Source organism: Microcaecilia unicolor, unplaced genomic scaffold, assembly GCF_901765095.1.
Source record: "Microcaecilia unicolor unplaced genomic scaffold, aMicUni1.1, whole genome shotgun sequence".
NCBI classification, from domain to species: domain Eukaryota; kingdom Metazoa; phylum Chordata; class Amphibia; order Gymnophiona; family Siphonopidae; genus Microcaecilia; species Microcaecilia unicolor.
The window spans coordinates 27791-55579 of record NW_021963402.1 but is presented as its reverse complement, the minus strand read 5'-3'; the positions used below and the strand labels follow the sequence as shown (position 1 = coordinate 55579).

The 27789-nt window shown below is 43.4% G+C and overlaps 1 protein-coding gene across 1 annotated transcript in view; it reads right to left on the bottom strand.

Moving 5' to 3' along the window:
- LOC115459297 (active breakpoint cluster region-related protein-like) overlaps nucleotides 1-27789 on the bottom strand; it is a gene marked incomplete at both ends in the record, with an annotated part of 91382 nt that overhangs the window by 45639 nt on the left and 17954 nt on the right. The window contains 4 exons of the mRNA XM_030189142.1: nucleotides 5572-5684; nucleotides 19388-19528; nucleotides 20036-20088; nucleotides 24003-24054. Coding sequence (XP_030045002.1) covers nucleotides 5572-5684; nucleotides 19388-19528; nucleotides 20036-20088; nucleotides 24003-24054 — 359 coding nt within the window. The remainder of the gene's footprint in view (nucleotides 1-5571; nucleotides 5685-19387; nucleotides 19529-20035; nucleotides 20089-24002; nucleotides 24055-27789) is intronic.

Genomic DNA, 27789 nt, shown 5'->3' with positions numbered 1-27789 from the left:
GTCTGCCCAGCACTAGCCACGCCTCCCAACCACTAGCCCCTGCCTCCTAACCACCAGTGCTGCCACCCCATCTCTGCTAAACTTCTGAGGATCCATTTCTTCTGAACAAGATTCCTTTATGTTTATCCCATGCTTTTTTGAATTCCGCTACCGTTTCATCTCCACCACCTCCCTCGGGAGGGCATTCCAAGTATCCACCACTCTCTCCTTGAAAAAATACTTTCCTGACTTTTTCTTGAGTCTGCCCTCCTTCAAACTCATTTCATGTCCTCTAGTTCTACCACCTTCCCGTCTCCGGAAAGGTTTGTTTGCGGATTAATACCTTTCAAATATTTGAACATCTGTTTCTCCTTTCCTCCAGGGTCAGGTCAGCAAGTCTCTCCTCATATGTCTTGTAACACAAATCCCATACCATTTTTGCACCGCTTCAATTCTTTTTACATCCTTAGCAAGATACGGCCTCCAAAACTGAACACAATACTCCAAGTGGGACCTCACCAACGAATTGTACAGGGGCATCAATGGTATGGGATTTTCTTCTGCTGGTCACACCTCTCTCTATACAGCCTAGCAATCTTCTGGCTATGGCCATCACCTTGTCACACTGTTTTGTCGCTTCAGATCCTCAGATACTATCACCCCAAGATACCTCTCCCTGCCTGTACATATCAGGCTCTCACCACCTAACACATACGTCTCCCGTGGATTTCTACTCCCTAAGTGCATCACTTTGCATTTCCTCCCATTGAATTTTAATTGCCAAACATTAGACCATTCTTCTAGCTTCTGCAGATCCTTTTTCATGTTTTCCACTCCCTCCGGGGTGGCCACTCTGTTACAAATCTTGGTATCATCCGCAAAAGGCAACATTACCTTCTAACCCTTCGGCAATGTCACTCAGCAAATAGTATTGAACCAGGAATTGGCCCCAGCACTGATCCCTGAGGCACTCCGCTACTCACCTTTCCCTCATCTGAGTGAATTCCATTAACCACCCACCCTCTGGCGTCTGTCCGCAACCAGTTCTAATCCAGTTTACCATGTCAGGTCCTATCTTCAGCCTGTCAGTTTATTCAGAGACCTCCTGTGGGGAACTGCGATCAAAAGCTTTGTTGAAGGTCTAAAGTAGATTACATCTATAGCACGTCTTGATTCAATTCTCCGGTCACACAGTCAAAGAATTCAATAAGATTCGTTTGGCACGATTTACCTTTGGTAAAACCATGTTGTCTCGGATCGTGCAACTTATTGGCTTCCATTACTTTTCCAATAACCGAAGTGAGGCTTACCGGCCTGTAGTTTCCAGCTTCCCTATCACCACTTTTGTGAAGAGGGACCACATCTGCCTCTTCTCCAATCACACGGAAACTCTCCCGTCTCCAAGGATTTATTAAACAAATCTTTAAGAGGACCTACCAGAACCTCTCTGAGCTCCCTCAATATCCTGGGGTGGATCCTGTCCGGTCCCATGGCTTTGTCCACCTTTAGATTTTCAAGTTGTTCATACAGTATACACTCTCTTCTGTGAACGGTGCTATATCCACTCCATTCTCATATGTACTTTTGCCAGTCAATCGTGGTCCTGCTCCAGGATTTTCTTCTGTGAAAACAGAACAAAAGTATCTGTTTAGCAAATTTGCTTTTTCTTCATTATTATCTACATAGTGGTTTGCAGCATCTTTCAGTTTCACAATTCTCTTTTTAGTCTTCCTCCTTTCACTAATATACCTGAAGAAAGTTTTGGCGCCCCTCTTTACATTTCTAGCCATTTGTTCTTCCGCTTGAGCTTTCACCAGATGTATCTCTCTCTTGGCTTCTTTCAATTTCATCCGGTATTCCTCTCCGTTTTCATCTTCTTGAGTTTTTCTGTATTTCATGAAGGCCGACTTTTTAGCCTTTATTTTCTCAGCCACTTGCTTGGAGAACCATATCGGTTTCCTTTTTCTCTTGCTTTTATTTACTCTCCTTACATAAAGGTTTGTGGCCATATTTATAGCTTCTTTCAGCCTGCACCACTGACCTTCCACTTCTCATATGTCCTCCCAGCCCATCAGCTCCTTCCTCAGGTATTCCCCCATTTTACTAAAGTCAGCATGCTTGAAATCCAGGACTTTGAGTTTTGAGTGGCCGCCCTCCACTTCAGCTGTTATATCAAACCAAACTGTTTGATGGTCACTGCTGCCCAAGTGGGCACCCACTTGGACATTTGACACACTATCCCCATTTGTGAGCACCAGATCCAGCATCACTTCCTCCCTCATGGGTTCTGTCACCATTTGTCAGAGCATAGCACTTTGAAAATCATCCATGATCTCTCTACTTCTTTCTGATTCTGCAGATGGAACTTTCCAATCTACATCTGACAGATTGAAATCACCCAGCAACAGCACCTCTCTTTCTTTCCCAAGAAAAGAATCTGATTGATTTCTTTGACTGAGTGACCAAGCAGTTGGACATGGGAGGGACGCTATATGTGGTGTACTTAGATTTTAGCAAAGCCTTTGACACGGTTCTCACAGGCAACTGATAAATAAACTGAGTGCCCTTGGTATGGGACCTAAAGTGACTGACTGGGTTAAAAACTGGTTAAATGGGAGTAGACAGAGGGTAGTGGTAAATGGAACTTGCTCTGAGAAAAGGGCAATATTGCACAAGGGCTATCTGGTAAGGTTTGTCTCTTTGCAGATGATACCAAACTCTGTAATAGGGTGGACACCCCAGAGGGTGTGGATGGCATGAGTAAAGATCTAGCGAAGCTTGAAGAATGGTCTGAAAATTGGCAACTAAGGTTTAATGCTTAGAAATATAGGGTCATGCACTTGGGTTACAATAATCCAAGGAAATAGTACAGTATAGGGGGTGAAGTGCTTCCGTGTATGAAAGAAGACCGGGACTTGGGGGTGATTGTGTCCAAGGACCTTATGGTGGCCAAACAGGTAGAAAAGGCAATGATCAAAGCCAGAATGATGCTTGGGTGCCTAAGGAGAGGGATAACCAGCAGGAAAATAGAGTTGATAATGCCCTTGTATAAGTCTCTGGTGAGGCCCCAGTTGGAGTACTGCATGCAATTCTGGAGACTGCACCTACAGAAAGATATAAACAGGATGGAGACAGTCCAGAGGGCGGCTACCAAAGTGGTAAATGGTTTCTGTCTTAAAACAAATAGGGACAGGCTTATGGCTTATGGCAATACTTATGTACTTATGACCTCAACATGTATACGCTGGATGAGAGGCAGGAGAGAGGGGATATGATAGGGACGTTTAAATACTTCAGTGGTGTTAATGTACAGGAGGTGAACTTTTTCCAAATGAAGGAAAACTCTGGAATGAGAGGGCATAGGATGAAGTTAAGAGGAAATAAGCTTAGGAGGAATCTAAGAAAATACTATTTCATGGAAAGGGTGGTGGAGCATGGAATGGCCTCTTGGTGGAGGTCGTGGAGATGAGGACTGTGTAGGAATTTAAGAAGGCATGGGACAGGCACATGAGATTCCTCAGTAAAAAAAGGAGCTAGTGGTTACTGAGGAAGGGCAGACTGAATGAGCCATTTGGCCTTTATCTGTCATCATGATTCTGTGTTTCTATGTAAATTTCCATGGGATGACCAGCAGTCTGTTGTGGTACGGACATATATCTGATCACTAAGAACTGCAACTAGCTTCACCTCCATTTCAAAGTGACCCAACTCATCACTGTTTAGCTGGAGACCAATAACCAATTCAACAAACACAGGCATCATCATTGTCCTCATAGGCTATATTCAGTGAACAGGAAAAGATGAGATGATACACTGTTTGCGTGGCGAGGTTTGCAATAGCAAAATCCTGTTCCCGGTTTTGCTGTTTCATTTAGTTTACTGAGGCATTGTCATTTATGTTTTGCTTCCACTTTCATTGCTTACTTTTAACTGCAAGCATCAGATGTAACTCAGTAAAGTAGTCACAATTGGTGAAATTATTACTTCGGTAAAAGTAAAAATGTATCTTGTACTTCTTTACAAGTAAAAGTGACAACATTTTTACTTAAGTACAGTAACTAATTATATTTACTTTAGTACTATACAATACCTAATGGAAATACATACAGTGGCATCCTGCTGGACCCAAGCAGAGAAAAGGCAGTGGTGTCTTCCTGATCCCAGGCAAGGGAAAAAGAAACACTGCTCCATTGGGTTTGGGTGGGAAAAACAGAAGCAGTTCCTGGATGATCCCACATAGAAAAGCAGGCAATGAGTAAGTACATAAGTATTACCACACTGGGACAGACCAAAGGTCCATCCACTGTTGCCAACAGTGGCCAATCCAGGTCACAATTACCTGGTAAGATCCCCAAAAAGTAAGGGTTTGGTTTGACTATACTGGCTTAAATATAAGAGGATTGTTTTATATACAGGGTTCTTTATAAACTTAGCCAATACATGGTCAGATTGTTGGTTGATTGAAAGGCTAACTGAGTATCATGTCTGCGAATTAATGAGACTTAGTGCTCACTATTGCTTACCCCTGTTTGAGTTTTGCACACAGCAGGAAGTCACTGAAGAGAAAGAGATGTCATAGTAACATAGTAACATAGTAGATGACGGCAGAAAAAGACCTGCATGGTCCATCCAGTCTGCCCAAGACAAACTCATATGTGTATACCTTACCTTGAATTGAATTTGTACCTGTCCTTTTCAGGGCACAGACCATATAAGTCTGCCCAGCAGTATTTCCCGCCTCCCAACCACCAGTCCCGCCTCCCATCACCGGCTCTGGTACAGACCCTATAAGTCTGCCTTCCCCTATCCTTGCTTCCCAACCACCACCCCCTCTTCCCCCCACCTGCTCCGCCACCCAATTTCAGCTAAGCTTCTGAGGATCCATTCCTTCTGCACAGGATTCCTCTATGCATATCCCATGCATGTTTGAACTCCGTTACCGTTTTCATCTCCACCACCTCCCGCGGGAGGGCATTCCAACGGTCACCACCCTCTCCGTGAAAAAATACTTCCTGACATCTTTCCTGAGTCTGCCCCCCTTCAATCTCATTTCATGTCCTCTCGTTCTACCGCCTTCCCATCTCCGGAAAGATTTGTTTGCGGATTAATACCTTTCAAATATTTGAACGTCTGTATCATATCACCCCTGTTCCTCCTTTCCTCCAGGGTGTACATGTTAAGGTCAGCAAGCCACTCTTCATACGTCTTGGAACGTAAATCCCATACCATCCTCGTAGCTTTTCTTTGCACCGCTTCCATTTTTTTAACATCCTTCGCAAGATACAGCCTCCAAAACTGAACACAATACTCCAGGTGGGGCCTCACCAACATCTTATACAGGGGCATTAAAACCTCCTTTCTTCTGCTGGTCACTCCTCTCTCTATACAGCCTAGCAATCTTCTAGCTACGGCCACCGCCTTGTCGCACTGTTTCGTCGCCTTCAGGTCCTCAGATACTATCACCCCAAGATCCCTCTCCCCGTCCGTGCCTATCAGACTCTCCCCGCCTAACACATACGTCTCCCTTGGATTTCTACTCCCTAAGTGCATCACTTTGCATTTCTGCGAGACTTAGTGCTCACTATTGCTTACCCCTGTTTGAGTTTTGCACACAGCAGGAAGTCACTGAAGAGAAAGAGATGTCGTAGTCGTCTGCTGCCATCTGATACTTCAACAAGGAATCCATCTTTCACCAGGTGACGTCTCTATAAGAAAGAGAGCAGAGACAGAATTATCTTGATAAATTTTACTCTCTTGTGATAGACATAGAGAAAGAGGAAAAGAAAAGTTAGGCTCCTAAAATTAGCTTTTTGGAAAATTTATTAGAACTGAGTGCTAGCTTCACTAGGCACAAAAATTTAGGAAATAGTGGGCAGCAACAGGAGCAAATTTAGGTTAGGGAAATAGCAGGTTAGCACTGATTTTAAGTACTAGCCCTCAGATTCTATATATTGCAAATTAAATTGGCCATGCAAATTCAGTCATATTCTGGATTTGTGCACGCAACTTAATTATTTAACAAGTCAGTTGCACTGATAATTGCCACTTAACAAGCAATTAACACTAATTGGCATACATAGAGATTCTGAGAGGGGGGCGTGTCAAGATGGCGGGCTGATCACGCTTGCTGCTCGACCGATATTGTTTGCTGGCGTTTGCTTCAAATTTCTTTTCTTTTTAATATGCCTCATATTGATTCAATAAGTCAAATTGAACAAATGCAGCAAGAATTGAAAAACTTAAAAACCACAACTGAGGTCTTGATTACAGATAAACTCGTGATACATAAGAAGATAGAACAAATAGAAAATTTTAATAGACGCTTGAATTTGAGAGTACTGAATTTTCCTTTTGTGTTTGGAATGAACTCAACGGATCTTTTCAAAAAATACCTACAGGAAATACTTCTTTACCTAGCTTCAGCTATACCTCCATTTAGCAAGATTTATTATTTACTGTTACCTAAAAAGTCTGAAGCTGGAGTTAATACTGAAGATTTAATAATTTTAGGGGATTTACCTTTTAAATCAACAAAATACTCAAGGAATCCAGGATATCTCAGCACTGTTAGAAGAATCAATATCAGAAGTGGCTCAACGTCAAACCTTAATAGTATCATTAGTATTTGAGCAAGATTTGAACTCTTTAATTAAAATGTACTTTAAAACTCCTTAAAACTATTTTGTGTCAAAGGATTTGGATTTTTCCAGATGTCACCAAAACAACACAAGACAGAAGGAAACAGTTCCTGGTGTTTACAGAAGAGACAAGGGCATGGGGCGCAACATTTGTACTAGCTTATCCTTGTAAATGCTTAGTAAAATATATGGGTAATAAATATGTTTTCTTCGAACTGGGACATCTTAAAACTTTTCTAGATATGAAAAAGCTGTCCACGCCCCTTCGAGAGAAACTACATTGGCTACCTGTCAAAGATCGAATCACCTTTAAACTCTGCTCTCTAGTTCACAAATCCTATATGGTGAGGTACCTGGCTACATGATTGATCTCATCATCCTACCTCTCCGGAATACATTTAGACTCTCCCGTTCATATCTTACCCTTCATTATCCAGAATGCAACGGCATCAAGTAAAAATACACGTATGCTACCTCCTTCTCTTTCATCAGCACTCAGCTTTGGAACTCTTTGCCAAAGACCATTAAAACCATCACCAACCATCTAACTTTCAGGAAATCTCTAAAGACCATGTTATTTGGAAGTGCTTATCCCACTGCCTCTGCATGTATCTCCACTGTTGGAAGCGCATCGATCTAGAGTCATTTTGGACACATTCCCATTCCCTCTTCCCTCCAGGTTTCCCTAATCCTTCCGTCCATTCCTATTCTTCCCCAATATCTCTTGTAGGTTTTTCTGCTGTATTAGCTTCATTTTACTGCATTGGCATCTGCCTCTGTGCTCCGTTGTAAGCCACATCGAGCCTGACACTGTTGGGAACTGTGGGGTACAAATGAGATAAATAAATAAATACATAAGTAATGCCACACTGGGAAAAGACCAAGGGTCCATCAAGCCCAGCATTCTGTCCACGATAGCGGCCAATCCAGGCCAAGGGCACCTGGCGAGCTTCCCAAATGTACAAACATTCTATACATATTATTCCTCGAATTGTGGATTGTTCCCAAGTCCATTTAGTAGTGGTTTATGGACATGTTCTTTAGGAAACCGTCTAACCGCTTTTTAAACTCTGCTAAGCTAACCACATTCACCATGTTCTCCGGCAACGAATTCCAGAGTTTAATTATGCGTTGGGTGAAGAAACATTTTCTCTGATTTGTTTTAAATTTACTACACTGTAGTTTCATCGCATGCCCCCTAGTCCTAGTATTTTTGGAAAGCGTGAACAGACGCTTCAGATCCACCTGTTCCACTCCACTCCACTCATTACTTTATATACATCTATCATGTCTCCCCTCAGCCGTCTGTTCTCCAAGCTGAAAAGCCCTAGCCTCCTTAGTCTTTCTTCATAGGGAAGTCGTCCCATCCCCGCTATCATTTTAGTCGCCCTTCGCTGCACCGTTTCCAATTCTACTGTATCTTTCTTGAGATGTGGCAACCAGAATTGAACACAGTACTCAAGGTGCGGTCGCACCATGGAGCGATACAACAGCATTATAACATCCTCACACCTGTTTTCCATACCTTTCCTAATGATACCCAACATTCTATTCGCTTTCCTAGCCGCAGCAGCACACTGAGCAGAAGGTTTCAGTGTATTATCGACGACGACACCCAGATCCCTTTCTTGGTCCATAACTCCTAACGTGGAACCTTGCGTGATGTAGCTATAATTCGGGTTCTTTTTCCCACATGCATCACCTTGCACTTGCTCACATTAAACGTCATCTGCCATTTAGCCGCTCAGTCTCCCAGTCTGTAATTTTTCACAATCCTGTCGCGAGTTAAAGACTTTGAATAATTTTGTGTCATCAGCAAATTTAATTACCTCGCTAGTTACTCCCATCTCTAAATCATTTATAAATATATTAAAAAGCAGCGGTCCTAGCACAGACCCCTGAGGAACCCCACTAGCTACCCTTCTCCATTGTGAATACTGCCCATTTAATCCCACTCTCTGTTTCCTATCCTTCAGCCAGTTTTTAATCCACAATAGAACATTTCCTCCTATCCCATGACCCTCCAATTTCCTCTGTAGCCTTTCATGTCAATCGCCTTTTGAAAATCCAGATACACAATATCAACCGGCTCCCCTTTGTCCACGTGTTTGTTTACTCCTTCAAAGAATTGAAGTAAATTGGTCAGGCAAGATTTCCCCACACAACCTGTATGTAGGTGAGTTCTGAGGTAGAGTTTGGGCAGAGAGTGAGCAGAGTTGCAATTTATGTGTAAATGTCCTCAACTTCAATTTAGGCAGGTTTTTTGATGCTTTATTAAAACACAAATTTGCCTACATTTCTATATGAAATAGCATCAAAATAAATGTTTATTTGGCCTTCACACATAGGTGACCTGTTATAAAATTACCCTCCACATGGCCAATTTTCGAATTCCCCCTAGGATCAAACAATTGAACGGACCTACCACAATGCATAGTGCTTCACTAATTTGTGACAATGAGCACTTTCCTCATAACCAAAGACTGAGAAAAAAGAATGGTTATAATTATCATTCTGTGTTTCTCCATTTTTCTTTATTTTATTTTTTTGTTATGTTGACATCATCACAGTCTTGCCTCCTCTCCTCTGCCACACATTCTTTGGCTCCTTTCTCCTCTTTCCTGGCTGGAGCGTTCCTCTGCTCCATGTAGTTAGTTGTCATATGGAAAGGTTCATTCTTTAATGAGACCAGTGTGAAGTACGCCCCTCTGAATGTCGAATTCAGGTTTTAGCTTGTGTTCCCAGTGACAATAGGAAATTCTAAAGAAAGATCAAAGATGCTCTTGAAATTATCTTAACATCAGATTTTTGTAGTCCATGTAAGCTACTGTGTCACTGACTTCAGGGAATAGAGGAGTCACTGAGATCCTATAGGGAATGGGGAGCTGTGCTCTGTAACCAGAATTAACCAGAGAGTTGAGACAGGCCTGCAGGTGGGAAATATCCAGGGTTGTGGGGTCTGTGTGTAGGAGCAAAAGGCACTACATACAGCACTACATGCCACTATATAACAAAGTTATATAGAATTACAAGACATCTTCCTGTATTGCCAATCTGATATTAAAATATAGACTTTGGCTAACTTCATCTTTCACTGCCAAGGTCTGTTGCTTTTTAGGTTTAGTCTTGTGTGCTATCTGTAAGGATATTGCAAAACATTACTAAGGCTGCCAGTGGATGAGAAGAATAGCAACTACATTACATCACCACAAGGGGAATTCACAAGCTCGCTGTTGCAGACTTTGAGGCTTGTCCTCACCCAAGAAAAGCATTTGCTTACTTGAACAATGATGTAGTGCTAGTGGGACAATATTGTGGCCCCTCAAGCCACAATCTGAGACAAAGTTTGTTATGCACTGACAACAAGGCCAGGAATGCATGTCACTGACTCAGCTACAGCCTGCAATTTCTGTATAAAAACATAGTAACATAGTAGATGACGGCAGAAAAAGACCTGTACTGTCCATCCTGTCTGCCCAACAAGATAAACTCATATGTGCTACTTTATGTGTATACTTGACCTTGATTTGTATCTGCAATTTTCAGGGTACAGACCGTAGAAGTCTGCCCAGCACTAGCCCCGCCTCCCACTACCGGTGCTGCCACCCAATCTCCGCTAAGCTTCTGAGGATCCATTCCTTCCCGAACAGGATTCCTTTATGTTTGTCCCATGCTTTTTTTAATTCCGCTACCGTTTTCATCTCCACCACCTCCAGTGGGAGGGCATTCCAAGTATCCACCACTCTCTCCGTGAAAAAATACTTCCTGACATTTTTCTTGAGTCTGCCCCCCTTCAATCTCATTTCATGTCCTCTAGTTCTACCGTCTTCCCATCTCCGGAAAAGGTTCATTTGCGGATTAATACCTTTCAGATATTTGAACGTCTGTCCCTCTAATTACCGACCCATCTCCCTCCTTCCCTTTCTCTCCAAATTACTTGAGCGTGCTGTTCACCACCGCTGCCTTGATTTTCTGTCCTCACATGCTATTCTTGTCCCACTACAATCTGGTTTTCGCCCTCTCCACTCAACCGAAACTGCGCTTACTAAAGTCTCCAATGACCTATTACTGGCTAAATCCAGAGGTCTCTATTCCATCCTCATTCTTCTTGATCTTTCCGCTGCTTTTGACACTGTCGATCACAGCATACTCCTCGATACTCTGTCCTCACTTGGATTCCAGGGCTCTGTCCTTTCCTGGTTCTCTTCCTACCTCTCCCTCCGCACCTTCAGTGTTCACTCTGGTGGATCCTCTTCTACTTCTATCCCTCTGCCTGTCGATGTACCTCAGGGTTCTGTTCTTGGTCCCCTCCTCTTTTCTATCTACACTTCTTCCCTTGCTTCATTAATCTCATCCCATGGCTTTTCCTACTACTACTACTATTTAGCATTTCTATAGCGCTACAAGGCATACGCTGCACAAACATAGAAGAAAGACAGTCCCTGCTCAAAGAGCTTACAATCTACCATCTCTATGCTGATGACTCCCAAATCTACCTTTCTACCCCTGATATCTCACCTTGCAACCAAACCAAAGTTTCAGCATGCTTGTCTGACATTGCTGTCTGGATGTCTCAATGCCACCTGAAATTAAACATGACCAAAACCGAGCTTCTCATTTTTCCCCCCAAACCCACCTCCCCACTCCCCCCGTTTTCTATTTCTGTTGATGGCTCTCTCATTCTTCCTGTCTCCTCAGCTCGAAACCTTGGGGTCATCTTTGACTCTTCTCTCTCCTTCATATCCAGCAGATCGCCAAAACCTGTTGTTTCTTTCTTTACAACATCCGTAAAATCCGCCCCTTTCTTTCCGAGCACTCTACCAAAACCCTCATCCACACCCTTGTCACCTCTCGTTTAGACTACAGCAATCTGCTTCTTGCTGGCCTCCCACTTAGTCACCTCTCCCCTCTCCAATCGGTTCAAAACTCTGCTGCCCATCTCATCTTCCGCCAGGGTCGCTTTACTCATACTATCCCTCTCCTCAAGTCGCTTCACTGGCTCCCTATCCGTTTTCGCATCCTGTTCAAACTTCTTCTACTAACCTATAAATGTACTCACTCTGCTGCTCCCCAGTATCTCTCCACACTCGTCCTTCCCTACACCCCTTCCCGTGCACTCCACTCCATGGATAAATCCTTCTTATCTGTTCCCTTCTCCACTACTGCCAACTCCAGACTTCGCGCCTTCTGTCTCGCTGCACCCTACGCCTGGAATAAACTTCCTGAGCCCCTAAGTCTTGCCCCATCCTTGGCCACCTTTAAATCTAGCCTGAAAGCCCACCTCTTTAACATTGCTTTTGACTCGTAACCACTTGTAACCACTCGCCTCCACCTACCCTCCTCTCCTCCTTCCTGTACACATTAATTGATTTGATTTGCTTACTTTATTTTTTGTCTATTAGATTTTAAGCTCTTTGAGCATGGACTGTCTTTCTTCTATGTTTGTGCAGCGCTGCGTACGCCTTGTAGCGCTATAGAAATGCTAAATAGTAGTAGTAGTAGTAGTCTCGGATCTTGCAACTTATTGGCTTCCAGGAAATTCACTATCCTTTCCTTCAGCATCGCTTCCATTACTTTTCCAATAACTGAAGTGAGGCTTACTGGCCTGTAGTTTCCAGCTTCTTCCCTATCACCACTTTTATGAAGAGGGACCACATCCGCTTTTCTCCAATCCCACAAAACCTCTCCCGTCTCCAAGGATTTATTAAACAAATCTTTAAGAGGACCCGCCAGAACCTCTCTGAGCTCCCTCAATATCCTGGGGTGGATCCCGTCCGGTCCCATGGCTTTGTCCACCTTTAGATTTTTAAGTTGTTCATACACGCTCTCTTCTGTGAACGGTGCCATATCCACTCCATTCTCATATGTACTTTTTGCGAGTCAATCGGGGTCCTTCTCCAGGATTTTCTTCTGTGAAAACAGAACAATAGTATCTGTTTAGCAAATTTGCTTTTTCTTCATTATTATCTAGATAGCGGTTCGCAGCATCTTTCAGTTTCACAATTCTCTTTTTAGTCTTCCTCCTTTCACTAATATACCTGAAGAAATTTTTGGCGCCCCTCCTTACATTTCTAGCCATTTGTTCTTCCGCTTGCACTTTCGCAAGACATCTCTCTCTTGGCTTCTTTCAATTTTATCCGGTATTCCTCTCCGTGTTCCTCTTCTTGAGTTTTTCTGCATTTCATGAACACTAACTCTTTAGCCTTTATTTTCTCAGCCACTTGCTTGGAGAACCATGGCCTAGTGGTTAGGGTAGTGGAGGAGTGGCCTAGTGGTTAGGGTGGTGGACTTCGGTTCTGGGGAACTGAGGAACTGAGTTCAATTCCCACCTCAGGCACAGGCAGCTCCTTGTGACTCTGGGCAAGTCACTTAACCCTCCATTGCCCCAGGTACAAATAAGTACCTGTATACAATATGTAAGCCACATTGAGCCTGCCATGAGTGGGAAAGCACAGAGTACAAATGTAACAAAAAATAAAATATCAGTTTCCTTTTTCTCTTGCTTTTATTTACTCTCCTTACATAAAGGTTTGTGGCCGTAGTTATAGCTTTTTTTCAGCCTGGACCACTGTCCTTTCACTTCTCATATGTTCTCCCAGCCCTTCAGCTCCTTCCTCAGGTATTGCCCCATTTTACTAAAGTCAACATGCTTGAAATTCAGGACTTTGAGTTTTCAGTCGTCGCCCTCCACTTCAGCTGTTATATCAAACCAAACTGTTTGATGGTCACTGCTGCCCAGGTGGACACCCACTCGGACATTTGACACACTATCCCCATTTCTGAGCACCAGATCCAGCATCGCTCCCTAGCTTGTGGGTTCCGTCACTATTTGTCAGAGCATAGCACTTTGAAAAGCATCCACAATCTCTCTACTTCTTTCCAATTCCGCAGATGGAACCTTCCAATCTGCATCTGGCAGATTGAAATCTCCCAGCAACAGCACTTCTCTCTTCTTTCCCAACTTTTGAATATCTGTGATCAGATCTTCATCTTGTTCTTCCGATTGTGTCGGAGGTCTCTAGACAACACCCACGTGGACAGAAGTTCTATCATCTCTTTTTAAGGTGATCCATATCGTTTCTTCCTTTCCCCATGCCCCTGTCATTTCAGTCACTGCGATATCATTTCTCACATACAGAGCTACTCCTCCACCTTTGCGACCATCTCTATCCTTCCTAAATAGATTTTAGCCTGGTATGTTTGCATCCCATTCATGGGAACTATTGAGCCATGTCTCCGTGACTGCAACAACGTCTAAGTCTGCCTCTAACATCAGGGCTTGCAGGTCATGAACTTTATTGCTTAGACTTTGAGCATTTGTGGTCATCGCTTTCCATCTACATTTCAGTGGTATTTTTATCTTCTGTTTAGTTTTTTGTTTAGTCTCACTTCCTGCTGTGTTGGTAAGAAGCGATTTGCTAAGATTGTTGTTTTCATTGCTTTCTTTTCTACTGTCACATCTTGTCTTTAACTTTAGCTGGGGGTGACCACTTGAAGTGAACTGCCTCCATATGCCACCTCCTCCTTCTAGTTTAAATGCCTAGAAATATATTATCTGAATTTCTCCCCAAGGATTTTTTTCCTGCCACAGTGAGATGCAGCCTATCGTTACAATATAGTCTTTTGTTTTTCCATGTATTGCCCCATCCTCCTATGTACCTAAATCCTTCTTGGTGACACCAGGCTTTGAGCCAGCTATTGAACTTTTCAGTACTTCACAATCTTTTCTCTCCCTTTCCAAAGGTAGGTAGTACTTCAGAGAAAGCTATTGTTTGTATCAAAGGTTTTAACCCCTCTCCCAGCTCCTGAAAAGCTCTCTGCACAGCAAGTGGGGTATTACTGGACAAGTCATTTGTTCCCAAGTGAATAACAACATCAGTGTTTGACTCCTTAGTTTCTTCTCTGATTATAGAGATTATTTGCTTGGTACTCCTGGTAGTTGAGGAGCCTGGAAGGCATTCCACTTTGCATGGCCCTTTGAACTGTGTTTCAAAGTTAATGCCTCTGATAATGGAATCACCTAGTAGCAACAGTTTCCTGGTATGAGTTTCAACATTAGTGCTTTGGGGGGTGTCTTTTCTCTTTGGGCACCTTCATATCTTTTTGTTCCACCTACATTGCTTTTTCTTCTGCCTCAGTTCTATTTTCAGGGACATCACAGTACTGTAATGGAGCAAAAGAATTCTGTAGGAGCAACACTTGTGAGGACGGATGCTTCTGTGCCACATAACGTACTCTGCCTGAGCCTACCGTGAACCACCTATTCTTAGGTGGTTTTATCCTTTGAGGCAGTGGTGAGAAGTTAGTATGATTCTGTGCAGTCATAGAAGCTGCTTTAAGTGCATCCAATTCCTGCTTTACTTTACTGAGCTCCTGTTTTAAACTAGCAAGCTGAGACAGATAGGACAAGCCTTAAGATGATTGGCCTTGAAACTAAAGCACCACAATTATTACAGAGAATAAAAGTCATCCTGATTGGTTGAAATGGGTATGAACAGGTGTACTATGATGGGATTAACAGTCTGCAAGAGTGCCTGTGTATGACTGAGGAGTAAAGTTAATGAGTTTTGGCTTGTCTATATATGACTGGAAAACCCTGGGGTGGGTGAGATGTGGGGAGGGTGGGTGGGATTATAAGTCCCAGTGAATCAGCCAAGTGCTGTATCAAAAAAAGGTTCTCTAGGTATGACCAGAACTGATACAGTCTGGTCAAACAATTTTCAGTTGATTTAACTCTCAAATCCCACTAGAATATAACTGTCCTTTAGTAAATAAATCTAAATATTCCCCCCCCCAAAAAAAAAGGCTCATATCTGAGGCAAATGGCTGTTCATATTCCATTTGATCTGAAGTGCAGCCTCTGCCTGCCTGCCTGAGAAACACTCTGACACCTGCCGGACATTATGTGCCATCAGTGTCCAAGTTGTATAGTTGCCATGTAATTGTTGTGTGATTGTTGCTCTGGGGTTACAATAGCTGGCTGAAGTAGAAGCTTCCTTAGAGTTCATGTGCATTAACTCTGAGCTGTTTCTATGATAAGATCATCGTCATTATTCTTGCCTTTCATTTTGTTTTTGCTGGTATGTAAATAAATAAGCAATTTATTTTTATAATATTTTGGGGGTGTTGTGCCAGTATTTGTTAGTATATCTTGAGCATGAGGATTTGGATCCTAGATAAAGTATTTACTTTCCAACAGTGTACTGTCTAATGCTAAAGGGCTGCTGGTTCATATTTTTCATAATTTATGCTGAGAGTCATGTTCCCCAATTGCACCCAAAAAGGGTGTAATCTGTATTACCCTACATGTGTTGTAGAGTAGTAGTATATCATCTGCATAAAACTGAAAAGAAATAGCAAAACTCTTGATCAGTGAGACCAACAGGGCAAGAGAAAAGATAGATCCTTGTGGTACCCCACATGAAAGAGGTTTGGGATTGGAAGTTTAGTAGATGTAACAACCATACAGGAATGACCAGTGAGAAAAGACCAAAACCAACAGTTTCTGAGAAACCCAAAGATGCTAAGTAATTTAATAAAAGTAAGTGGTCAATGAGATCAAAGGCCACTGAAAGATCTAGAGGTACAACAAGAGCTATGCAACCTTTGTCTAATTTAGCATGACCTTCGCTAAGAACTGCAGTGAGTATAATTTCTGTTCTACAGGAAGGTCTGAAACCGGATTGCCATGGAGTGGTCAATGAGATCAAAGGCTGCTGAAAGATCTAGAGATACAGCATGACCTTGGCTAAGAATTGCAGTGAGTATAGTTTCTGTACTACAGGAAGGTCTGAAACTAGATTGCCTGGATGAAATTAAAAATGCTATCTGTGAATTAGGTAAGTTGAATTAACACATTTCTCCACAATCTTAGACAGGAAACAGAGATTTGAGACAGGTTGGTAATGGGCTGGAATGGTTGAGTCAAGAGATGGTTTCTTCAGAATATGGCGGACTGCTGATGCCTTCCATTGAGCAGGAATAGAACTTGTGCTCAGGCTGAGGTGACTTGAGAAAGGACAAAAGGGAGTAAGGTTAAATTAGAATGGGTAATCCAAGATGAGGAGATTGGGTCCAGCAGGCAGGTGGGGGTGGGGTTTCATAGAATTAATAATTTTTGAAAGAGAGGTGAGTGACTGAACCTGGAATGACAACCATTTGGACATGCATAGTGAGGGGTCCCTGGTGGAGTGAAGAGACTGAGTAGAAGAAGACAGCCCAGTTGGGCTATGAACCACTGAACAATTTGGAAAAGAAGTCCTGAATTAAAATCTTAGTGTGGAAGTAAGTGGAAAAACTTTCTGCTGAAGGTATTGAAGTAACTTATCTGGGACAGGGATTAGTGGAAAGTGACCAAAAAAATAGAGTATAGCTCCCTATAGGGGTTAGCAGCCTTAAGTATATGAAACAATAATATGATTTCTTTACCTATTTTATATGATAATTAAAAAGACAGTGACACTGTCTGCAGAGCTGTAACACTGCAGGAATTTTTGTTTTGAGCCAACGAAGCTCAGCCTGGTGCATTTCATGTTTTAAAAGATGAAGGCTCTCATGGTACCAGGGATGTCTGGGGGCATGTAAGTGGGGGGGGGGGGGGGGAGGCAGAATAAGAGAATGGGGGAGACTTTACGGCATCTTGAAGTGTTGAGGATCAACATTGGGCCTGATCTGTAAGGGATAGAGATAGAAAATCATCAAGGAAGCAGTGGCATAGTCAGAAGGCAATTTTTGGGTGGGCTAACAGGTTGGATGGATGGGCACTAGAGAAACACCTGTCACCTGATATGCTCTGCCCACGTCCCTACTCCTACCGCACACCTACCCCACTCCCAATAACTTCAATGGGAGTAGCAGTGCTGGCCTCAGTAGCTGCAGGCCACATTGAGAGCAAGGGGAAATACAAGAGGGTGCACTCTTCATCCTCCACTGAGCCACGGTCCTCCAACACACATATGCTTCCCACAAATATGCCCTAAGTATTGCAGTGGGGCCTTAAAATATCAATACATCTATCAAGAAAACTGAATAAGGCAAAATACTATAGAATACTACATAGAAAATTGATGCTAACAGAATACTTTAGTCACACACACAGAACACAAATGCCAAATACAGAATAAGTGACCACAAACCATAATTAAATTAAATCAAAATCCCAAGAGGCCAGACCTTGCATTTAAAACAGCACAGAGAAATACAAAGAGATGCATTTTCTCCACAAAATATGATAGCACATGCAAGAGACAGTGTTAGGGGAGCTACAACTAGGGCAATTGTGTTTGCCCCCCTAGCCAGAGAGAACCCCAAGCCAGCTGGAAGCTGAAGAAGGTGTAGCCTGTTAGTAAGCTTTTGTGTCCCCTCCCAAATTTCTGCCTTGGGCCACTGCCATATTTAGCAGGATGTACATTTCAAATCTGACATATTCTAGTCACAAAATAGAAAAATAACATTCTTTTTCTACCTTTTATTTTTCGAGTCATGTTGGTCCCAGGCTCTGGTTTCTACATCCTTCTGTCTTCTCTTAACTCACTCACCAAGGTCTTATGTCCATTTGATATTTCTACTCTCTCTCCATGTCCACTATCCATCTTCTTCCATCTCTGTACCTCTATCTTCCTCCATGTTTAGCATCTCCCTCTGTGTCCCTATATTTCTCTGTCCAGCTTCTCCCCTCTCTTCGCCCCCAGTGGCAATATATCTCTACCCTCTCTGACCCTACCCCATCCAGCTTCTCTCCCTCTCACTCCCTCCCCTTTCCAGCATCTGGTTTGGTTGCTTGATTCCTTGCCTACCCGCCCACCCTGCCCGCCCTTCCTCCCTCACGCTGTAGGTTTAGTATTTGTTCCTTTTCCCTTCATCTCCTTGGTCTGGTATCTCTGTTTCCCTTCCCTCCCTTCTTGTGCTGTACCAGCAGTTCTCTCCCTTCCTTCCAGTTCTCCTCCCCCTCTTGCTCCCACGTCCAGCCCCCTCTTGCTCCCACATCCAGCAGCTCTCTCCCTTCCATCCAGATTCCCTCCTCCTCTTCCTCTCACATCCAGCAGCTCTCTTTCTCTCCAGCCCACTCCTCCTCCCACATCCAGCAGTTCTCTCCCTTCCATCCAGATCCCCACCTCTTCCTCCAGCAGCTCTCTCCCTTCCATCCAGTCCCCTCCTCCTCTTCCTCCCATGTCCAGCAGCTCTCTCCCGTCTTCCAGTCCCTTCTTCCTCTTCCTCCCTTGTCCAGCAGCTCTCCAGCCCCTTCCTCCTCTCCCTCCCATGTCCAGCAGGTCTCTCCCTTCCATCCAGATCCCCTCCACCTCTTCCTCCTACATCCAGCAGCTCTTTCCCTTCCCTCCAATCCCCTTCCTCCCACGAGTCCGGCAGCACTATCCCTTCCCTCCAGCCCCCGTTCTCCCCCACCCCGTCCCCCCACAAGTCCAGCACTTAGTTCTGCCTTCCTCATCCTGCCCCAACCCAACATCCGTCGCTGCTGCTGCCTTATCTCTCACAGCTCTGGGTACAGCCGTCCGGGAGCGTTCAGCGTTGCCTGCGTGCCTGCCCTGAAATTCTTCTCCTTCCCGCAGCTGCCTCGGTCCCTGCAGCATTCTTTTTTTCGCCCATCGCTGGCAGCGCTGCCATTCACACAGGCAGCTCCGCTCCCCTTTGCTGCGTCCATCCGGCCCTCTCTGATGGACTTCCTGTTTACATAGGGCTGCTATTTAGCAATGCCAAGTCCTATGGAGAATGATGGATAGAAATGGAAGCTGAATCTGAAGATACTAGCGTACCTTGGACCTGGCTGTGTTCTCACTGTTTTTCCGGGGAAGGATCTCCTTGTTGACCCCAGAAAGGAAATCCTTTGAGATACTAAGAGCTTCTTGGAGAAGGGGGTGGTCAGGGTGTTCTTCAGGCGTGTGATTTAGGAGATCCTGCAGGTGGAGGAAGGATAAGGGTGATCATATAGCATCATGTATGTCAAGTGTAGTTATTTAATTTTTCTGTACACTCCCCATAAAAGGCTCAATTTTGTCTGGTAGTGATGTCATTTTAAGGACCCTTATATCCCAATTCTATGAATTCTATGAGACTCCCCTGGACTTACCCCAGAAGCTTCTGATTTCCAGTGAACTAATGGCTCCCTAGCCTGCCTCCCACAGTCTTGATGCTTAGCATCCGTGATTAAACAGTACCCCCAGACACCTCCCAAGCAGAAGTCAAAGCCAGCATCTCTCTAACCCCCAAGGACTAAAGTTCTTGTGATATACAAATTGTAATAATGTTTTAAATTACTCTATGCTCTGAAAAGTCAAGCAGTATAGTAAATATTCATAAACCATAAACATGCTCTTTTTGGTCTTCCTTTACATTGATAAAATCAAATCAAATCTTAGAATAATGCAGCTGAACCATTTGCAAGCTTCTTGCTCAGTACTCACATGGAGTGCAAGGGTATTCCTGGTGACTCGGTCAATTGGCATCAAGAGCAATTCTAAAATGTAAAATATCATTTGATTCAGTTCTTTTTTAAATATTCAATCAGAAATGGCTATTAAACCACTCAAATATACACATAGGGGCAAATTCTTGTAAGATCACCAAAGTCTGGGTGCCGGGATGATGCGAGCTAAGAGCGAATTCTATAATGGCAATTTTGCATGCAATTGCCATTATATAATACTAGCATGAGTCCACATTTATGTGCCTAACTTTAGATGTGGTGCTAGCTCAATAGCTGGCATAAATTCTTGTGCCTAAGTGTAGGCAGTTAGGTGCATAAATGCTAGCATTCTATAACTTGTTTGTGTAACTGCCTGACAGGCCCACGTCGCTTCCAGGTCCATGCTCCCATAAAGCAGTGGCATAGCTAGGTGGGGCCCCGCTCACATTTCCTCTGGGCCTCTGGTTGGCCGGCGGGGGGTCCCCAACCCGCTGAAGACTTTGTCCAGTTCTGGTCTGCGGCAACGCCGCTGAATTGCCTGCCCTGCTCTCTCTTCCCCTCATGTTGAGCGTGCTTCTTAAGTTTCAAAAGGAGCATGCCGGATATGAGGGGGAGAGAAGGGCAGGCAATGCGGCGGCGCCGGAGACCAGCGCTGGACGAAGTCTTCAGCTGGCAGGGGTTGGGGACCCCCGCCAGCCAAGGTATTTGCGGTGGTGGTGGGCGGCAGAGGGGAGGTGGTGAGGCGGCAGCAGGGGGCGGCAGTGGAGGGGGGCAGTGGCAGGGCAGTGACCAAAATGTGCCCCCCCTCCTTGGGCTCTGGCCCCCTCCCACTTTGAGGTCTGGCTACGCCCCTGCCACAAAGTTGCATACTCTGGAATTTGAGCGCGCAAATATGGAAAACTGATTAAGGGCAGTTATATGAGTAACTGCTAATTGGTGTCAATTTACACTAATTAAGGCCAGTTCCCAATTATCAGCTCATTATTAAATTATGTTATTCATGCCCCTGACCTTATTCTATAACTTGAGTCAGTTGGATGCACAACTTTCTGGAATTAGGGGGACAATGTTTAATTACAATTTCAAATGCCTAAATCAAATGAAAGTCTTGAACTGTTGACTATAGGGACACTCCTACTATATATGGGGATTACCAGCACACATAGGGAATTTCCCACTTTTATAATCAAAGGTCCCATAAAAATCTTGTTGCTTTATTAAATATATTTTGCAACTCTTTGCCATCTTTGATGAATGCAGATTGACTCTACATAGCTCCATGTTTTGTAAATAAATTGCTTCAGAGATCCATATATATTTTTGTTGGCTTCATAAATTTTTCAAACCCAACTACAGCAAGTAAAGTTTATTTGATATTTATTTTTTAAATTTTAAGGAGAAGGTTGCTAAGCTGCAGTAAAACATGGTATTCTATAGTGCAGCTTAGTTTACCATGGGAGTCACTACAGCGCTGTGCACTATAGAAGTAATGTCATAGTAGTGGTACTGTGATAACTCGGTACCATACATTAGTGAATCCTGTGGTAAATGAATAGCACAATTTGCAATCAACCTCACAAAATGGGTTATTCAGCTCCCTGGGAGCATGGGCTACTAATGTGGCCCGATGCTCCCAGGGAGCCTTCTTAAAGGTACAAGTGCAGTTAAAATATGAACTCAGCCCCCCACCCCAGCCTTCCTCTATCAATCTCTGATAGTCTAGGGGGTCCAGGACAGGTGTGATCACCAGGATTAAAATGGTGCCAGCTTAACCCCAAGCAGTAGTACCACAAGAATAATGCTAGGGGTTGCCAATGCATGATTGAACCTGGTGCCAGCAGGGGCAGAAGTGACTTGGGATTGTTCCTGCCCCGGACCTCCTAGACCACTAGAAATACTAGAAGTAAGCCTGGGGGGGGAATGGATTTCTTCAGGAAGGGGTCTTTTCAGGGGTGTCTTCTGAGAAAGGAGGAAAAATCATACATTTTTAACTGCACCAGCCCTGATAAGTTGGCACCCAGGAACATCATGCCCCATGTTATCAGGCCGATACTCCCAGGCAGGAAAAATGCCAGCTTTGAGTTGGCATTATTTTTCCATGACTAACACTATTCAATCTGCATAATAACAAGGTACTTCGCATGTATTTGAATGCTTTGCATTTCATTATTATGCAGCCTATGATGACTTACACTAAAATGCATTGCAGTAAAATAATGCATGATTTTGCAATTTAATATGTTTTAAGGGGCAAAAATCTTGTGTTATTCCGTTATGGGCAGATGCTCAAAACTCTGGCACTGTTCTGAACAGAGTTTCTACCTTATATGGTAGTTAAGCCATGCCCAGTGCAACCCAGGATGCACCAGGCAGGGCAGGGTGCTGCCATTTTGAGCGGCACCTGCAGGAAGAGCAAGCGAGTGCTAGTCCCTCCTCCTGTTTGAAGGTACGAGGGACTTTGGGTGGGAATGCTAGACCACTAGGGCTAGCCTTTGGGGGAGTCAGGTTGGGCCTGGCAAGAGTCCTACTGGACCACCAGGGTTCTGTGTATTTGCAGTGGGTGGGGGGGGGGGGGTTATGTGCTGGGGGTAAGGGTCTGGGGGTCCACTGGACCTCCAGGCCCTCACATCTTGGGGTCTCCCCATTCCTTCCCAATGCCCTAGCAAACCCTAATGCCAGCTCTGAGCTGGCTTAGGGTTTGCCCTGAGAGGAGCTTTATTGTTTGTTGCACCGCTAGTGAGCATTAGAGAGGAATGCAGGAGACCCTCTTTTGCATGCATTCTTATGCAATTTGTGTTCAGAGCTGGTGAGCTCATTATTTTATGTGCTCACTGACTGAACATTGGGTGGTAATAAATGCGGTTGCTAGTCTGGTGCTAATGGTCTCTAGCGCCCGCATTTGCTTCTGAGCATCTGCACCTCAATACATATGTGAGGGAGTCTATAGGAAATTACCATTCCCCCTTAACAGCACTCCCCTCATAGTCACAGAGCCACATTAAAAGTCGGACCATGAGCTAGGAGAGATGACTCAGCAGAAACAGAGCAGGTAGCATGGTGGTCAACACAGGATAAAAACCCTCAGCACAGATCAGTCAGGGAGGCCCAGAGGATAGAGGAGAAGTCTTCCACCCTATGCCTCCACCAGAGAAGTGTAAGACTTTATCAGGGCAATTCTATAACAGGATACCTATGGTTCAGTGCTCTGAGAGCTCATTATAGGAGCCTATTCTATAAAGGAAAGTAGGCGCGTAGTTTCCTTTATAGAATACTAGCCTAACTGGGTATTAAACATGTCTAACATTTAGACACGATCACCTGGAGTGTTAGCACCTTAGTGCAGCAGGAACACACATAGTATTCTATAATATATGTAAGTAAGTTTGGGTCCCTAGACACTGCCCATGTGTATGCCTCCCTTGCACATATGTGCTATGCCAACATACATACAAACATAATGTTAGTATTCTAAGCATTTGCACATACAATGTGCAAGTAAATGCTAGAGACTATGTTATATAATTGCCCCCACATGCCTTAGGTACAATCAGGATGGGCTCAACCTGTCCTGAAACCATGGAGTCATCTGTTAAGTAAAATGACCACCTGCTTTTTGGGCTGTAATGACCAAATGAGTCAATCCCTACTTCTTTCTTATTCTTCAACTCTCCATTTCCATTTTTGGGTGTTTCTCTAAACAGCAGTCTTTTTCAATCTGGAAAGCAACTGCATTGCCCCTTAGAGCCTAGAATGAAGAGTAGAGGGGATTGCAGAGGGACACGTTTAATAATTCTGGGATACTACACTAACCTTAAAGGATGGGTTTTTAACTATGGAAGGATGACCACAGTGTATTTGTTTTGCACAAATACATTTTTTTAAATAAAGAGAAGTAAATCCATCTTCGTCATTCCCCAAGTACTTTGCCTGGACCCCACCCCATGTAGCAAGTACCCACTCTCTACCTTCCAAAGTGTAAGATGTTGGATCAGCAGTATAAACGCCAACCTTTATTAACTGAAAGACAAAAAGAAAGGACGGAAGTCAGAAAGGTAAATGACATAAGAAACAGAGCCACCCTCAAAAACTTTTCATGTCACTCTCCTATTAATTACTCTCTATCGGGTTGATGCAGTAAAAGGAAAAAATATTTTATATCCATATAAAATTTTAATTTGTGTCATTTCAGATGTAATAAAGTAATGAGATACATAGCATATTCAAGTAACAATAAAAACAGTGTTAGTTTGAAATTGTGTGGTAATACCACACTTGGACTAGCTTGCTACAAACACTGTAACTTAGACCACTTCCTTATATCTTGTTTAACTGTACAAAGCACTTGTCTAGAATTTATCCACCCATCTAGTTATCCCAACTGACTTTGTGCCACCCATCGTGTCCCTGTCTATATATCTGCACTTGGCCCCTTAGCTAAACGGTAAGCTGTGCTGTAGAAAAGCACTAGCAGCGTATCTGTTATTTGAATATTCTAATGCTTGCTTATTAGATGTTTCATTAGTATTATGCTGACATTGCATTATATCTCTGTTCACTGCTGTTAAACGTGTATATTTTTGATACTGTTTCATGGTAGTCCTATTATTAGGTTTTAATTTGCTGTTCTCAAGTTTACCTCATTTAGGGGTCCTTTTACTAAGCTGCGGTAAAAGGGGGCCAGCACTAGCATTAGCGCATGTTTTTGACATGCGCTGAGACCCCTTTTACTGCAGCGGGTAAAAAGCTTGTCTTTTTTTTTTTGGGAAAAGAAATGGTTGTGAAGTATGTGAACCACTTGCAGTGTGGCCATTTTGTGGGAGAGCACTTACCACCACCACCTATTGAGGTGGTGGTAAGGGCGTCCACACTCACCAGTCAGTAACTGGGTAGTGCACAGCACTGCCCGATTACCACCGGGTAAGCACCAGCAGTAGTTCCAGATTGGCGCGTGGCAAGCCTGTTGCCATGCGCCAACCCTTTAATAAAAAGGCTCCTTATTGTACAGTCTGTTCACACTATTTTCTGGGGTTAGGTTCCTAGAGAACCTCATGAATACCGAAAACGCAAATATGGAACCATTGATCCTATGGGGAAAAGGGGGTTAGGTTCCTGTGCAACCTTGTTAGGTAGCCTTGTAAAGAACAGCCTTTCATGTAGCCTTCTTGTAGAGAACAGCTTACTTATTATATTGTGCATTTTATAAATGTATTTTAAACAGTGTTTTTTATTTGTAAAAGTACAGTGTAAATGGGTTTTTGGTATAACAATACTCATGTACAGCTCTATGAATATTTTCTTCCTCATGGGAACACACTTTCATTTGCACTTACACTACACTGAGCGTGGCCGTGAATAAGCGAAAATGGGTTACACTTCATTTTGCATGAATAAGTGAATCCGTGAATACTGAACACATGGATAGCGAGAACACACTGTATTTATAGTTATGTTTGGCCATTTTTAGTATTGTTATGCTGTTAACAAAATTGTAAGTTTTATGTTAAACTGTATCTGCTGTACACCACCTTGGGTGAATGTCTTCATAAATAAATCCCAATAAATAAAGCCAAAGTAAATTTAGGTCAATATTTAGCCATGGTAGTGAGCAAGGTTTTCTCAACATTGGCCACTCGATTAACTACTGGGTTGCCAACCCCCTCCTTCCCTCTCCCCCCCCCCCCCCCAAATATGCCAACAGCTCCTTCCAATCCTCACATCCCCTGACAAGGCAAGATCCTCTTCCCAGCCCCCCCCTAAGTTTATACATACCCCCCATTCATGAAAAGCTCCCAGTCCTACCTAATATCCCTGGTGGTCCAGTGAGGGTGATGGGGCAGAAGCAAACCCAACTTATTCCTGCCTCTAGCAACTGCCTCATGAAAATGGCTGCCCCTCAGAGTACTTCATTTAATTGCAAGGCTGCCACTAGAGGTCATGGCAGCCATTTTTTTAAGCAGCCACTGGGGGCAAGAGCAAGTGGAGTTTGCTCCTGCCCGCATCACCCCCACCAGACTACTGCAGACTTTAGGTAGGCCCAAGGGGGCATATCGTGAGTGTGTGTGTGGGGGGGAAATGCATATGGATCTGGGGGGCCTGGGAAGGGGGATCTTCCCTCACCAGGGAACTGGGAGGGATAGAGGTAGGATCACAAGGGGCTTCATCTTGTTCCAGAGGGAAGGAGGGAGGGTAGGATCAAAACTGGGGGAGCAGAGGACACCAGAGGGCACCTGCATTCTTTATGCGGATCCCAGCCAATATTCACCTGAGGCCCACAGAAGTGTCTTATGTGGATCCCTGCTAAATATTGACCAGGACCTGCATAAGCTTTGGCGGCCAGCATATAAATAATTAGCTCCAAATATTCAGTGCTGAATATCCTGGGCTAATTCTGCACATAGCAGCCAATTATCAACCCCTAAATGTATATGTCCCTTTTAAATATTGGTCTATTTATTTCAGGGGCACTGCCACATAGGTGGGGGCCCAGAATTCTTGCTCTCCTGATTCTTAGTCCACTGCACTAACCATCAAGCTACTCTTCCACTCCTAGATATAGATAGGTCTCTTAGGTAACTGAATTTATTTATTTATTTATTTATTTTATTTATTTGTTTAAAATATTTTTAAACTGCACTATCTTCAAATTCTGGGGTTCATGGAGCATGACAAAAGAGCATGTTGTGCTTCATTGTGCGCTCCTTCATACATCTCCTTCAGGTGCCTACTATGTTTGTTATTCTCTTTATACTTTTCTTATTACTGAGTGGATCTCTTGTCATATCAGCTCTGAATTCCTCTTTTCCCATTCCACTCATCCATTTGAAAAGATAAGAACAAGAACATTGGTTTCCATTCCTTGTTGCACTAGTAAGGCTCCCTCTGCTCCTGACTTACTTTATATTGGCCTCCTTAGCACCAGAGCATTAAAAAGTAAAACCCAGCAGGTCTATGATATGCTTTTCTGAAATTTGGCTATTTGAATTAGAGCTTCTTTATTTGGAACAATCATACCCTCCTGGTTATAAGTTTCTTTCTTCTCACTAAAATAATAAACATGGAGGGGGATTAGTTATTTTAGGGCCCTGTTTACTAAGCCACGTTATAGGCATGTTACCATTTTTAACTTGCGTTAACCACAGTGGCGTAGCTAGGTTAGTTGACACCCGGGGCGGTCATTTTTTAACCCACCCCCCCCAAATCCAGTACTAGGCATACCGAGAATACAAAACACTCAGGACCTATAGAGCAATTCTACCATACCATAAGCAGTAATTTGTATGAGTCACACAAGGAAAAGGAAAGCATCTTAAACATTACACTACATCAATTCACCTATTGTAAAACGAAAACAGACAGATTAGTACAGATCGTCAATCCTGCACAGTCAATGCCAACCGAAAGCCATGTCTTTTTCACAAACATAGATACACCCTAATCCACTATAGAATAAGTAATCATAAACTTTCTATTTAGACAAAAATTAAACTGAACCCCTGATGCCAGACTCTGCATACAATGCAACACCACAGAAACAGAAAATGTCCCCTAGTACTGTGCAAAATATAAAGACAGCAGATGTGAATTTGAAAAAACTAATACCAATCACCACTTTACAAATTAACAAATAGAAATAAAACAAATACAGAAAATAAAATAATACCATTTTATTGGACTAATACATTTAGCTTCCAGAGGCCAAAATCTCCTTCCTCAGGTCAATACAGTATAGTACTGTTACAGTATCCTATCCTG